General features: G+C 47.7%; 1 protein-coding gene across 3 annotated transcripts in view; it reads left to right on the top strand.

The window, feature by feature from the left end:
- dlg2 (discs, large homolog 2 (Drosophila)) overlaps positions 1–12704 on the top strand; it is a 168379-nt gene that overhangs the window by 113844 nt on the left and 41831 nt on the right. For 2 of the 3 annotated variants that reach the window (XM_062558238.1, XM_062558236.1), the window contains one exon: positions 3823–3964. In XM_062558238.1, the coding sequence (XP_062414222.1) occupies positions 3823–3964 (142 nt within the window). Of the gene's footprint in view, positions 1–3822; positions 3989–12704 lie in introns of all 3 variants that reach the window. The other variant, XM_062558237.1, reaches the window with a different exon arrangement.

The following is a 12704-nucleotide window of genomic DNA, read 5'->3' as shown; positions in this document are numbered from 1 at the left end:
CTGATGCTTTTATCCAAAGCGACTTACAATACATTATAACCCATGCGTTACATTTTGCCTGGGGAGCAATTGGGGGTTGGGTGTTCAGTGACACTTTAACATGGCACATGGAGCAGCCAGGATTTGAACCACCAATCTTGAAGTTCCCAACGCACCACGCTTTTTTATGCACCACCATCGCCCATTTCATGTTAGCGCAGCGGTTTCCAAAGGCTTCTACATATATTTCCCACATTTAAAAAAATGAGAAACAAAAGAATTTTTAAAAAATTTATAGCTGCATTAAAATTGGACCAATGACAGAACAGTTTGCTCATGCTTGTTTACAAGACCGCTAATAAATCTTGCTGTTTAAATAAAAAACGGGGTATCTGTACATTATATCATATTAATCCAAAATCAGAAAACAAACAAAACAAACTACAAGTGAGAAAATGCCCTGAAACATTTGAATGAAATCCAGTTTTTTCACTTTTAAACAGGCCTTAATTTACAACTAACCATACATAGCGGTTACATTAATTAAAATTAAAAATGTAAAGTTAAACATCACAATTGATCTTCAGAAGTAAGGGAATTTAAAATTACTTAAACAGAATAAATAGTGGCACATGTATAGTCTCAGAAACAGTTATGAATAAAAAAGGAAGGAGTCTATTTGAGGATTTCACACGCAAGCTGGTGGCTCAGACTGCAGCAAGAGAGAGAGACAGAGAGAGAGACAGAGGGAGAGGGGGGGAGGCGGGCGTATTAACTCTCTCCGTTTCTACCAACATCAATTCCTTCCTCTCTCTGTCTCTCTCCTCTTTCATGACTGATTTAGACAGTTTCCGGACTTCAGCCATGTTTAGAATATTTGTATGAAGGTTGCTGAATGAATGAAGTTAGCTGTTAGCTGACTGTATCTGCACAAACAAGACTAACGTTAGCTAGTATGTTTTTAGAAGGAGGAGCTGAAGTGCATCTACATGTGTAATCTTACATGTATTTTTATAATTAATGTTGCTATTTTGTGTAAACACAGATTTATTTAAAAATATATATGTTTATTATGAATTATTTCACCATTAGACCAGAATTATATTTTTCCTCTCACGCACTTCCTAGGAGAAACAGCGAGATCCTCCTTGTGGCACTGGCAAGCAATGGCAACTGAGTGGCACTTCGTGGCACGTTTTTTTAAAAATTTGAGACAAGCGAGCCCTCGTTTTCTTAGAGCACGGGCTGATTTTAGCTTTGGACCAAATACTGTCTACTTCGATCTCATGTCTGCGGTTTCCATGTGGGGGCGGGCGGGGGTCACTGATGTGCCACAAAGGCCACTGATGTGCCACAGAGTTGCCACAGAGGCCACAGCCCCCCCCCCACTCCCCAACATAAACATTAGAAATGAGCGAGTACAGCATTATCTGTATCTGTATCTGTTGAACCATATGAATTATCTGTATCCGTATCTGTACTCGGATTGGGCGGGGCCTAACCCGGAAGTATGAAGGATTTACCCCGTAAGTTGTCGGGTTGTCTTGAAATGGGCTGGGCTTTAACAGAGAAAAAAACTGGTTGAAAAAAAAAATCTCCGACAGGCAGAGACGCAACGCGAGTCGCATTCTTAAGCACCACGTCTTAACAAGCCCCACGTTTACCTGAACTCTACTAGTTAAGAAATCCTTTAAATTTATCGGGAAAGACCCGCGAACCTGATGACTGAGGGAGGGAGAGAGGAGTTCTGTGTATGAGTGAGCCGAGCGGGACACAGCAAGACAATAAACTGTATGTGTGTAGGGGAGGGGCGTTGTGACTACCAGCCAATCACAGAACGCAGACACAGACAGCTAGCCAATGAGGACTTTTATTCAATCCGAGCACAGATAATGACTCGTATTACTCGTATAATACTCGTACTCGGCAAAAGTGCTTTATCCGTACCAACTCTAATAAACATGCAGCCCAAACATCTCAGACCTGCTGCTCCCTAGAGGCCGTTCTCGCACCCCCAGGGGTGCACCGCACCACACTTGTGTTATTGGATTGCTGAAGTTAGATTAGAACCCCACATTATTGTATTTTAAAACTAATTAGGAGCACAGGTATGTCTCTGCATCATTGAAGCATGTGCCAGCTATTTCATCTGTTAAAGCAGTCTCTCTCTCTCTCTCTTTGAGTGGAATGAGTACGGAGTGAACGGAGCGTGACGTGAGGTCAATTGTTTGATAGTGATTTCTAGCTGTAATTTTGTTTATTTCCGGGTCTCTATGAATGTGTGAGTGTCAATGTGTGGTATGTGTGACTTTTGTTTGTCTGTGTTAGTTTGTGAGTGTTTGTAGCCGATCGGCGTACTGCATGCACCGATGAACTTCATGGGGCTAATGCAGAAGCATGGCTTTAAGCTCGCGCCATGCTTTGCGTGTTATTTTCGTGGATAGCATGGAGAAGGCGCACAAGATGGTGGCGAGCGGCGTGGTGGTGCGTGGGGCGCTCGTGCCTGTTCTGCCTCTCGCCTAGCCGGCGGTCAGAGTCACGGTCTCGACGATGCGCTGCTCGGCGAGCTGGTAAAGCACGGGAATGTTGTGTCCCAGATTAGGAAGGTGTCCTCAGGATGTAGGTCTCCTCTGCTGAGACATGTGGTGTCTCACCGGAGACAGCTCCACATGGTCCTCACCAAGGTCCAGGCACTCAACCTGGTGATAAAGGTGAGGATCGAGGGGTTTGAATATGTGATGTTCGCTACATCGGACGATGGAAGGTGTTTCCGGTGTGGTAGAGAGGGACACCTGGCGAGGGCATGTCCAGTGAAGACGCCCTCCTCTCAGGACCAGAACCGGAAGGGTACCTGGGGGTCCAGGGAGGAAGAAGGGGCTGGTGAGGCCCAGCAGGTCGGTGGCGAGTTGGGTAAAGGGGTGAGTGAGGCCCGGCCGATCGGTCCCGTGGGTGAGGGGGTGAGTGTGAGGATGGGTGAGGCCCGGCCAGTCAGTCAGGTGGGTGAGGGGGTGAGTGTCGGAGTGGATAAGGTGGTGAATGTTGCCCAGTGGGAAAGTCTCGTGTGTGACAGAATGAAAGAGGGGATGGGTGGGGTGAGTCGTGAGAGAGACTGTAATGGAGCTCGGGGATCGCTCGTTGGTGGGATGGGCATTTCCGACAGCGAGGAGGAGATGGGGGAGGGGGGCGTGGGCTTTAAGGTCCCCCCACCTGAAGAGAAAAACGAGGAGCAGCAGAGGAGGCTCTCAGGCAAAGAGGGGGGGAGGACGTCGAGCAAAGGGGAGGCGGGGGATGGGGAGTCCGAGGGGTGGGGCTCTGCAATCAGCGTCTCCTCAGGTGGGACGGTCTCCAGCAGGTACGGGGTGGGGCAAGTGAAGAAGTTCCTGCTGGCCACCAAGAACGAGAGGCGAGTGAGGCTGGAGGCGTACTTCTCTGACCTGGAGAAGTTTGCTCGCTCCGCCAGACATAGCAGCACAAAGAAGGGCGCTGGAGACTTCACCCAGCAGGAGGTCTTCAGGCTGAGGAAGCTCCTCCTCAGACTCAACTGAGAAGGGGGGAGCACTACCAGGACCGAGTGAGGCGTCCAGCTGAGGAGGATCCTGAGCGGGGCGGTCCACTCACAGAGAAAGAGATGCTGGAGGAGTACGGCGGAGTCCAGAAATGATTACACTAAATACATTTTATATTATATACCTGTTTAGATGTCTATATATTGATATTGTTTTACGTAAAATAAAGATTTTTTCAAAATCAAAAAAATCTCTCTCTCTCTCTCTCTCTCTCTCTCTCTCTCTCTCTCTCTCTCTCTCTCTCTCTCTCTCTCTCTCTCTCTCTCTTCCTCCACAGTTTTCTCTCCAGCCATGGAAAATCATATCTCTTCCCCAGCCAACAGCGGCACTCTGGAGTACAAGTCTGGTCTCCCTACCATCTCCCCTCAAAGTTATTCCCCCCTCCTGAAGCACTTACTTGAAGAAGATGATATAAACAGGTTGGATGGTTTTTCCTTCTTACGGTAATTACCTCCCTTCCTACCAGTAAATTAAAACTACAGGTAGTGTACCCTGTCCCTCCCTTTTCCTGGCTGTGTTTCTGTGGAAATTCACAAAGATATTTAAAACTCCACTTTGGGTTTTAATCCTAGTCCTGTACAAAGACTAGGATTAAAACCCATCTCCCTTGCTGTCATTTTTAAAGAGAGAGTGCTGGTATAATTATGTTGCCCCCCCCCCCCTTCCTCCCCCCCTTGATTCTTAATCAGGATCTGCAGCAACATATTCCGATCACTTGACAGCAATTATTTACACTCTCCTAAAGGATTATTAGGAACACCATACTAATACTATGTTTGACCCCCTTTCGCCTTAACAACTGCCTTAATTCTACGTGGCATTCAACAAGGTGCTGAAAGCATTCTTTAGAAATGTTTGCCCATATTGATAGGATAGCATCTTGCAGTTGATGGAGATTTGTGGGATGCACATCCAGGGCACGAAGCTCCCGTTCCACCACATCCCAAAGATGCTCTTATTGGGTTGAGATCTGGTGACTGTGGGGGGCATTTTAGTACAGCAAACTCATTGGCATGTTCAAGAAACCAATTTGAAATGATTTGAGCTTTGTGACATGGTGCATTGTCCTGCTGGAAGTAGCCATCAGAGGATGGGTACATGGTGGCCATAAAGGGATGGACATGGTCAGAAACAATGCTCAGGTAGGCCGTGGCATTTAAACAATGCCCAATTGGCACTAAGAGGCCTAAAGTGTGCCAAGAAAACATCCCCCACACCATTACACCACCACCACCAGCCTGCCCAGTGGTAACAAGGCATGATGGATTCATGTTCTCATTCTGTTTACGCCAAATTCTTTTCACACCATTTTTTGTAAACCCTAGAAAGGGTTGTGCGTGAAAATCCCAGTAACTGAGCAGATTGTGAAATACTCAGACCGGCCCGTCTGGCACCAACAACCATGCCACACTCAAAATTGCTTAATCACCTTTCTTTCCCATTCTAACATTCAGTTTGGAGTTCAGGAGATTGCATTAATGAGAAATTGAACAGGTGTTCCTAATAATCTTTTAGGTGAGTGTATAAAATACAGTCCCCATGAACAGCTTATTAAAAATAATTTGTCTGCTGTAGTTTCTGTCTTAATCATTTCTATCTTCTATCTATCTTTGCTGCAGAAGATGTAAAGACTCTCAGCGGTCCTAGTGTCACCAGTCAGCTAATTCCACCATTTTAGAGCCACGACAGCAAAAAGTCATAATCTTGTCGAGTCAATCAAAAGAAAGACAATAACAAAGTAAAAGTATCGCCACATAGAAAAAGTAATACATCTAAAAAAAAACAGCAAGAAAAAAAATAACAAGAAAACATTCCTTAATTTTCATCAAATTCAAACATAATGGAAATGTAATCAAAATTCTGTCTGTGATTGTACTCATTTTTATTTAGAAAATTACTCTTCCTGTTTTAGTTCTCTCGCGCATGTATTTTACTACCTGTTGGAGGGTCAGCCACTTCTCCCAGTCCAAATGGAAGAAGGCTTAAGAGTCATAGCATAGTCATAACATCAGCTGCTCTCTAACAGCTTATCCCACAGCAAACCTCCACGAGGCTTTGGGCTAGGCGGGCTATATTTCCTCTCAAGTCAAATCTTAGAGTAACGTTGGTGGAGGGGGGAGAGAGGGGGACTTCAGACATAATGTCTGGTCTGAATGAGTCTTATTGATTATATGTTACTGCATTAGAAGAATGATGGAGAAGAAGAAATTGTTAGGTTGAGTGGTTATCATAATGCATAATACACTCTCTTAAAATGCTTCTCAGTTAGATGAGGTAAATATTGTTTTGCTGTGGCTATAATTATGGTGTATTGTAAATAAAGAGGGATGGAGGAAAAGTGGAACAGTGATAACAAAAGCTCGAGAGGATAAGTGAAGGAGCCCCATTAAAAGCTTTGTGGAGTGAAGGATTAGTTCTTCATTCGATCTGGAGTTAAGAGGTTTACTATTTACTCTTGGCCAAGGTGCCTGACGTCTCTGCCCCTAAAGTAAAGCACTCTGACAGATGCTCTGGACGCGGTTCTACACATACATTCAGTCAGACAAACAAAAGTGTAAATACTACAACGCCACAGCGAGCCTCTCTTCCTGATCAGCATAAGCTGAGGGGGACGGTAGGGGGGGGAGTTAGTTATCGTTGCGGACTGACCGACCGATGGGTGTAGTTGCACGCTTTTTCTGTGGTGTGGCCCAATACCAAATGGCCCATGGACCGATACCCATCCAGCCCAGTAGTTGGGGACCTCCCCCCTAGACAGGAGACCAATAGTGTTTAAGGTTCACACCTTTAAAAATCTTGCTAAGAAAAGTCACGGTTACAGTGACCTGAATCCTTTATTCATCTACAAAGCCGACCATCTTGTCACAATACAAATAATATCGTTTATCAAGTTATCACTTAGCTGATTATTACACTACAAGTTTAGTCCTATGGCTGTTATATAGTTATTTTATGATAAATTATATTTATTTATGATATATTATATAAAATATACATTTTTCATCAATCTTTTTGCAAAACTGCAAAGGTTTTTGAGTTTTAGGGTGATGCATGGTGTAGAGAGTGTTCAAACCCTGGCTGCTCCATGTCCTGTGTCAAAGTGTCCCTGAGCAAGACACCTAACCCCAACTGCTCCCTGGGTGCCTTTACGACAGCACACTGCTCCTACTATATGGGATGGGTTAAATGCAGGGAATCATTTCCCCACAGGAAATATAAAAGGATACTTTCTTATTTATTTTCTAATTCTAAAGACTAGAATAACAGAAACCAAGCAATGAACCGCATCTCCACAGGCCAGCTGCCAGACTCCGAATGGGACCTGCGGCTCCCAAAAAGGGCAGAGGGCTTTGGTGAGATCTGCTCATCCCATTTCACTAGGAATTATTTAGCAGGAGAAACAGACACAACTGCACAGTAGGTCTCAGTAAACTCAGCACAGTCACAGAATCCCGCAATCAGAAAAGAATAACAGCTGGCGTGAAATATTTGCTATAATTAGTTAAAACACCTTCACATGTTTGATCTGTGACCTGTACCATAGATTAAGCCTCCACCCTGGAGTGTTGGGTCTCGTCACTGGTCTCTGCTGCCTGTTTTTTGAAAGATAACACTTTGGGGGGGGTCACCTGGAGTTAACTCTTTTTGGACTCCATAACATTCACATCTATATTTTCTTCGATATCGATGCCATGTTGGTTAATTGTGTTGAGATATGATTAGTCAAGTGCCTTTTGTCAAGTGCAGCTCATCGCACAAGATGCAGTAGAAGGCAAACCCACCATAACTCTCATCAACCCGTTATTATAGGCTCCCTACCGGCCACTTAAATCAATTGACTGCTGACCAATCCAGTGTGTATCCAGTCTCTTCCCCCTATAATCTTGTGTGAAAGAAAATCGCCTCTGTAGATGTCTGAACTGTCATTTTCTTCTCCGGATGCTGACATGTTAAGGATGGTAGTGTGTGATTTAGTGTCACTTTCATTATAGGGGCCCCAGATGTTTTTTTTTTCCTTTTTCATCCACAGTCAACCAGGTCAGAGAATCATGGTGACAATGTTTTCTTGTACAAACGTGATGCAAACAGAGAGAAAAATGCAGGAGGAGGATGAAGAGGAGAGAAGTGTGGAGGTGAATGTGTAGAGTGACCTCAGAAGTCTAGTCCATGTGTGTAGGTGTGCACATGTGTGTTTATGTGGCCTCAACAGACACACACAATGCACAAACGAGCCTTTCAAAACTCACACACTGTACTGCACGCTCCAGTTAACACTTGTGATTCCACATCAGTTGACAAACAGCAAACATGCACCCACTGAGTGCTCACTGAGTGTGTAACATCAATATGGATTTGCAGCATATCTGCTGCTAATGAGCACAGATGAGCTCCCTCTGTTGCTGATGTTCACCACCAATCCCTCAATACATAAATGGCATGGCTCTGTTGTCAGCTGTCTTGTTTTCTTCTATTTAGCTTGACGCCAGGTATGTCTGCCATCACTATCTAAATTTGTGAGAAAATCAATCGTGAGAATTCACTTTGCAATAATGCAGCATGTTATGATAACAGATAATAATCAATTATTGGTTATAAAAGTTCACTTTTTCCATCCCATTAGAAATCCCTCTTTAGATGACGGAGAGAGTCGCAGGTTATATTCTGTGTGTGATACTGCATGCCCTTACAAGCTCAGTTTGCATTTGTTATCGCAACGAATTGTTGGAAACAGAAATCCCCCCATTAAGGGTACCTAGCGGATATCAACCCGCTAGGTACCCTTCTAGCGTTTTTTAACCTGTCAGGACAGCAGAAAATACCTTCGACTTTTTTTTCAAGGGAACCAGTGCAATGCCAACTTCCTTGTTGGCTTACAAAGATGGATCATCCCTTCAGAATACTGGTCCGGGCCGCGTGATATCATACTGGACTGTATGTGGCCAAACTGCCAAACATTATTCTTGGAAAAGTTATTGCATGTATTTACATGAACTTCTAAATGTTTGAAAGGGTGACATATGAATATTGTCCTGCTTTTATTTCATATAATGCTAAATGTACCAAAATTGCGCAGGATTTTTGAACATTTTACAAACGCTGACCCTTAATAGACTATGTCTTAAAGACGTTCTAGACCAGGGGTGTCAAACTCATTTCAGGCTCGGGCAAAATAGTGCCCAGTTCGCTGCGTCCAGACTTGTTTGTGGAAGTGGGAACTTCAGAGATTCATGTTTCGTTGATGAATGGTACATTCTGAGATAGTTAATTGGTCTTATAACACGGGTAGATGAAATCCAGAGTTCTGATTAGTCAAGAGTGAGTCACGGGGGGTGCATTATTCAGCGATAATGTACGGTTGCTGTTCACACCCTAGTGTCCCATATCACTGCGCACTGAAAGTAAGATTTGTGTGACGTGTATGGGTTCAGGGGAGGGTTTCCCAGAAGGAAGAGGACACGGCACGGTTGCGTCTCAAGGGACTTTTATTTAATTTGTCAACGTTCTCTCCGGCTCGCTCGTCCGGCGTCCCCTCTCTCCTCCCAACTCGCCGCTACTGTGTTTAAATAGCCAGGGAAAGAAGCAATATCGTTATTAGCTGCAGCTGGGCTGATTACGCCTCCACCTGGCTCCGTTACCTGAGCCGCTCCCCCTCTCTCTCTCCTGCAGCCGAGCCCCAACCACGCCCGCCACCACATACCCCCACCGCCCGACTTAGGCCGGGGAGCCGTCCGGCCTAGCTCACTCCCCCCCCCCCCTCCCTCCAGAGGGCGGGAGAGGAAGTCCGCCACGACCATCTGCGTCTCCGGTCTATGGACCACCTTGAAGTTAAAAGGCTGTAGAGCCAGATTCATGCGGTGGAGCCATTGGTCCGAACAGAGGGTGAATGGGCGTCCCAGGAGGTAGTAGCGCAGGGAGCCCACTGCCCACCGGATGGCCAGGCACTCCTTCTCCACCATGCTGTACCTGGCCTCCCTCTCCGACAGCTTCCGGCTGATGTATAGCACGGGGCGGTCGACCCCCTCCACCTCCTGGGACAAAACGGCCCCCAGCCCTCTGTCCGATGCGTCGGTCTGCAGGGTAAAAGGGAGAGAAAAGTTAGGGGTGTGGAGGAGCGGCTCCCCACAGAGAGTCTGTTTTACCTTCTCAAACGCCTGCTGGCACTGCTCCGACCACTGGACCGGATCTGACGCACCTTTTCGGGTCAGGTCGGTCAAGGGGCTGGTGAGGTCCGCGAAGCCGGGGATGAACCGCCTGTAATACCCCGCCAGCCCCAAAAACCGCCTCACCTCTTTTTTTGTCTTGGGACGCGGGCAGGCCGCGATCGCCGCCGTCTTATCCACCTGAGGCCGCACCTGCCCGCCCCCCAAGTGGTACCCCAGATACCGTACCTCCCTCCGTCCAACTGCACACTTCCCTGGGTTGGCGGTGAGCCCGGCCCGCCTCAGCGACTCCAGCACCGCGCCCACTCGCCGCACGTGCTCCACCCAGGTGGTGCTGTGGATAATAACATCATCCAGGTAGGCGGCCGCGTATGCGGCGTGCGGACGCAGCACCCGGTCCATGAGGCGCTGGAATGTGGCCGGGGCACCGAACAAGCCAAAGGGAAGCGTGGTGAATTGGTATAAGCCATACGGAGTAGAGAAAGCAGTTTTCTCCTTGGACTCTGGCGACAGAGGAATCTGCCAGTAGCCCTTAGTCAAATCCAGCGTCGTGAAAAAACGTGCAGTGCCCAGCCGGTCCAGGAGCTCGTCGACCCGGGGCATTGGGTAGGCATCGAATCGTGACACGTCGTTCACCCTGCGATAGTCCACACAGAACCGTACAGACCCATCTTTCTTAGCCACCAGAACGATGGGGCTGCTCCAGGCACTGTTGGACTCTTCTATGATCCCCATTTCCAACATAGCAGACAATTCCTCCCGAACCACTTTCTTTTTGTTCGGCAGTAACCACCTGGCGGCTGCGTCCTTCAGCCGCTGTCCGTAGGCGAACGGCCTATCCTCCGGCCCCAACATGGCTCCCCGGAATCCGCGACGGTGGTCCTCGGGGAGCAGCCCCAGCCGGTCCACCACGGCTTTACGTACGGCTGCGTAGTCCCGTCGGGCTGCCGGTGGCAGCCCCATGGCCGCCGTCTGCGCTTCCCCGGTTAGGAGGGGTACCAGCCTGACCGGCCACTCCTCCGCTGGCCAGCCACATGCCTCCGCCGTTGCCTCGAAGGTCTCTAGGAATGACTGGACGTCGTCATCCACTGTCAGGCGGTGGAGGGTCAGACCGGCCAGAGCTGTGGGGTTGGGTCCCGTCAGAGCGGCCGCCGGTCGCGCCGCCAATTGTTCCAGCGCCTGGGCCTGGAGCGCCCCCAGGAACTGCCTGTTCGCCTGGTCCCGCTGGATGGCCGCCAGCTCATTGATCATCTGTCCTAGCGCTGTGATGGGCTGGGCCGGCATCCTCTGCGGTCTCTCGTCGTCCGCCATTGTAATTGCCCCCCCCCGCCGAGTTGGGCGCCACTGTGACGTGTATGGGTTCAGGGGAGGGTTTCCCAGAAGGAAGAGGACACTGCACGGTTGCGTCTCAAGGGATTTTTTTTTTAATTTGTCAACGTTCTCTCCGGCTCGCTCGTCCGGCGTCCCCTCTCTCCTCCCAGCTCGCCGCTACTGTGTTTAAATAGCCAGGGAGAGAAGCAATTCGTTATTAGCTGCAGCTGGGCTGATTACGCCTCCACCTGGCGCCGTTACCTGAGCCGCTCCCCCTCTCTCTCTCCTGCAGCCGAGCCCCAACCACGCCCGCCACCACAATTTGATCTTGCGCGACCGTTAGTTTAGCTTTTAGCTCGGTGGCGATTGAGGGAAACCCCCCGGAAATCCTACAAATGATCATTTTGAGGCAATGTGAGCTGTCGCAACCGGACAATTAGGTTGTACGTCATTAGCGATGTGAAGGAATGAGATGATATGGGACCAAATGCTTTGTGGGACTATTTTTTCTCTAAACTGATGCAATGTGATACAAAACGTTTGGTGGCTACAACTATTTTGTGCTCAAAGGCAGCTATTTACTTACCATTCATAATGCTGGTAACAGTTAAAAAAGCAATTAGGTACTTGAGGCTGTACTATATCTTCAATAATGTAACTGTTCGAGGGTTGGGGGTTACATTATTTATTATTCAACGATTCATGGCAAGTCGGATCATATGGAAGTAAATCTGTGTCATCGGGGGTTGAAATAAAAAGGTGATTGAATTTCTAGCACTGAATATTTATGCATTGAAATTATGTACCTGAATGTTTTTCAACATTAAAGCACCGCAAAAAAATTCAACCTAAAAAAAATCACTGTTTCAGCCGCAAAAGAAATGACGGTTACAATATTCAACCCAAAAAATTCAGCCGTGAGACACCAACATCCGGGACACTAAGGTAGAGCAATCGATTCTAGATTCAAGATCAGGAGCATGCGTCAAGCTAAAGGAGGGTGCACCCAATACACCTTCGGCATCGGATTTTCGTCAATTTGCCTGGGGGAGGTCACTGAGGTAGTTAAACAACTGCGCAGTGGCAAAGCCCGGGGGATTGATGAGATTCATCCAGAGATGCTAAAAGCAATGGGTGTTGGGAGGTTGTCTTGGATGACACGCCTCTTCAACATGCGTGGAAGTCTGGGACGGTGCCAAAAGAGTGGCAGACTGGGGTGGTGGTATCTGCCAATAACAGGGGTATCACACTACTCAGCCTCTCTGGTAAAGTCTACTCCAAGGTGCTGGAAAGGAGGGTTCGCCCGATAATTGAACCAAGAATTGAAGAGGAACAATGCGGTTTTTTTCATGGTGGTGGAACGACGGACCAGCTCTTTTTCATGAATCTTGGGGAGGGCCCATCCAGTCTACAGGTGTTTTGTGGATTCGGAGAATGCGTATGAGCGGGTCCTCCGAGAGAAAATGTGGGAGGTGGGCTTAGGGGGTCCTTACTTGGGGCCATCCAATCTCTGTACGCCCAAAGCGAGAGCTGTGTTCAGATGCTCGGCAGTAAGTCGGTGTCGTTTACGGTGGGGGTTGGCCAATCTTCTTTGTTTTTTTCATGGACAGGATATCGAGGCGTAGTCGAGGGGAGGAGGGTCTACAGTTCAGGGGGCTGTGAATTTCATCGCTGCTTTTTGCAGTCC

This window comes from Pungitius pungitius, chromosome 16 (genome assembly GCF_949316345.1).
Source record: "Pungitius pungitius chromosome 16, fPunPun2.1, whole genome shotgun sequence".
NCBI classification, from domain to species: Eukaryota; Metazoa; Chordata; class Actinopteri; order Perciformes; family Gasterosteidae; genus Pungitius; species Pungitius pungitius.
This window is presented reverse-complemented; position numbering and strand designations above follow the sequence as displayed.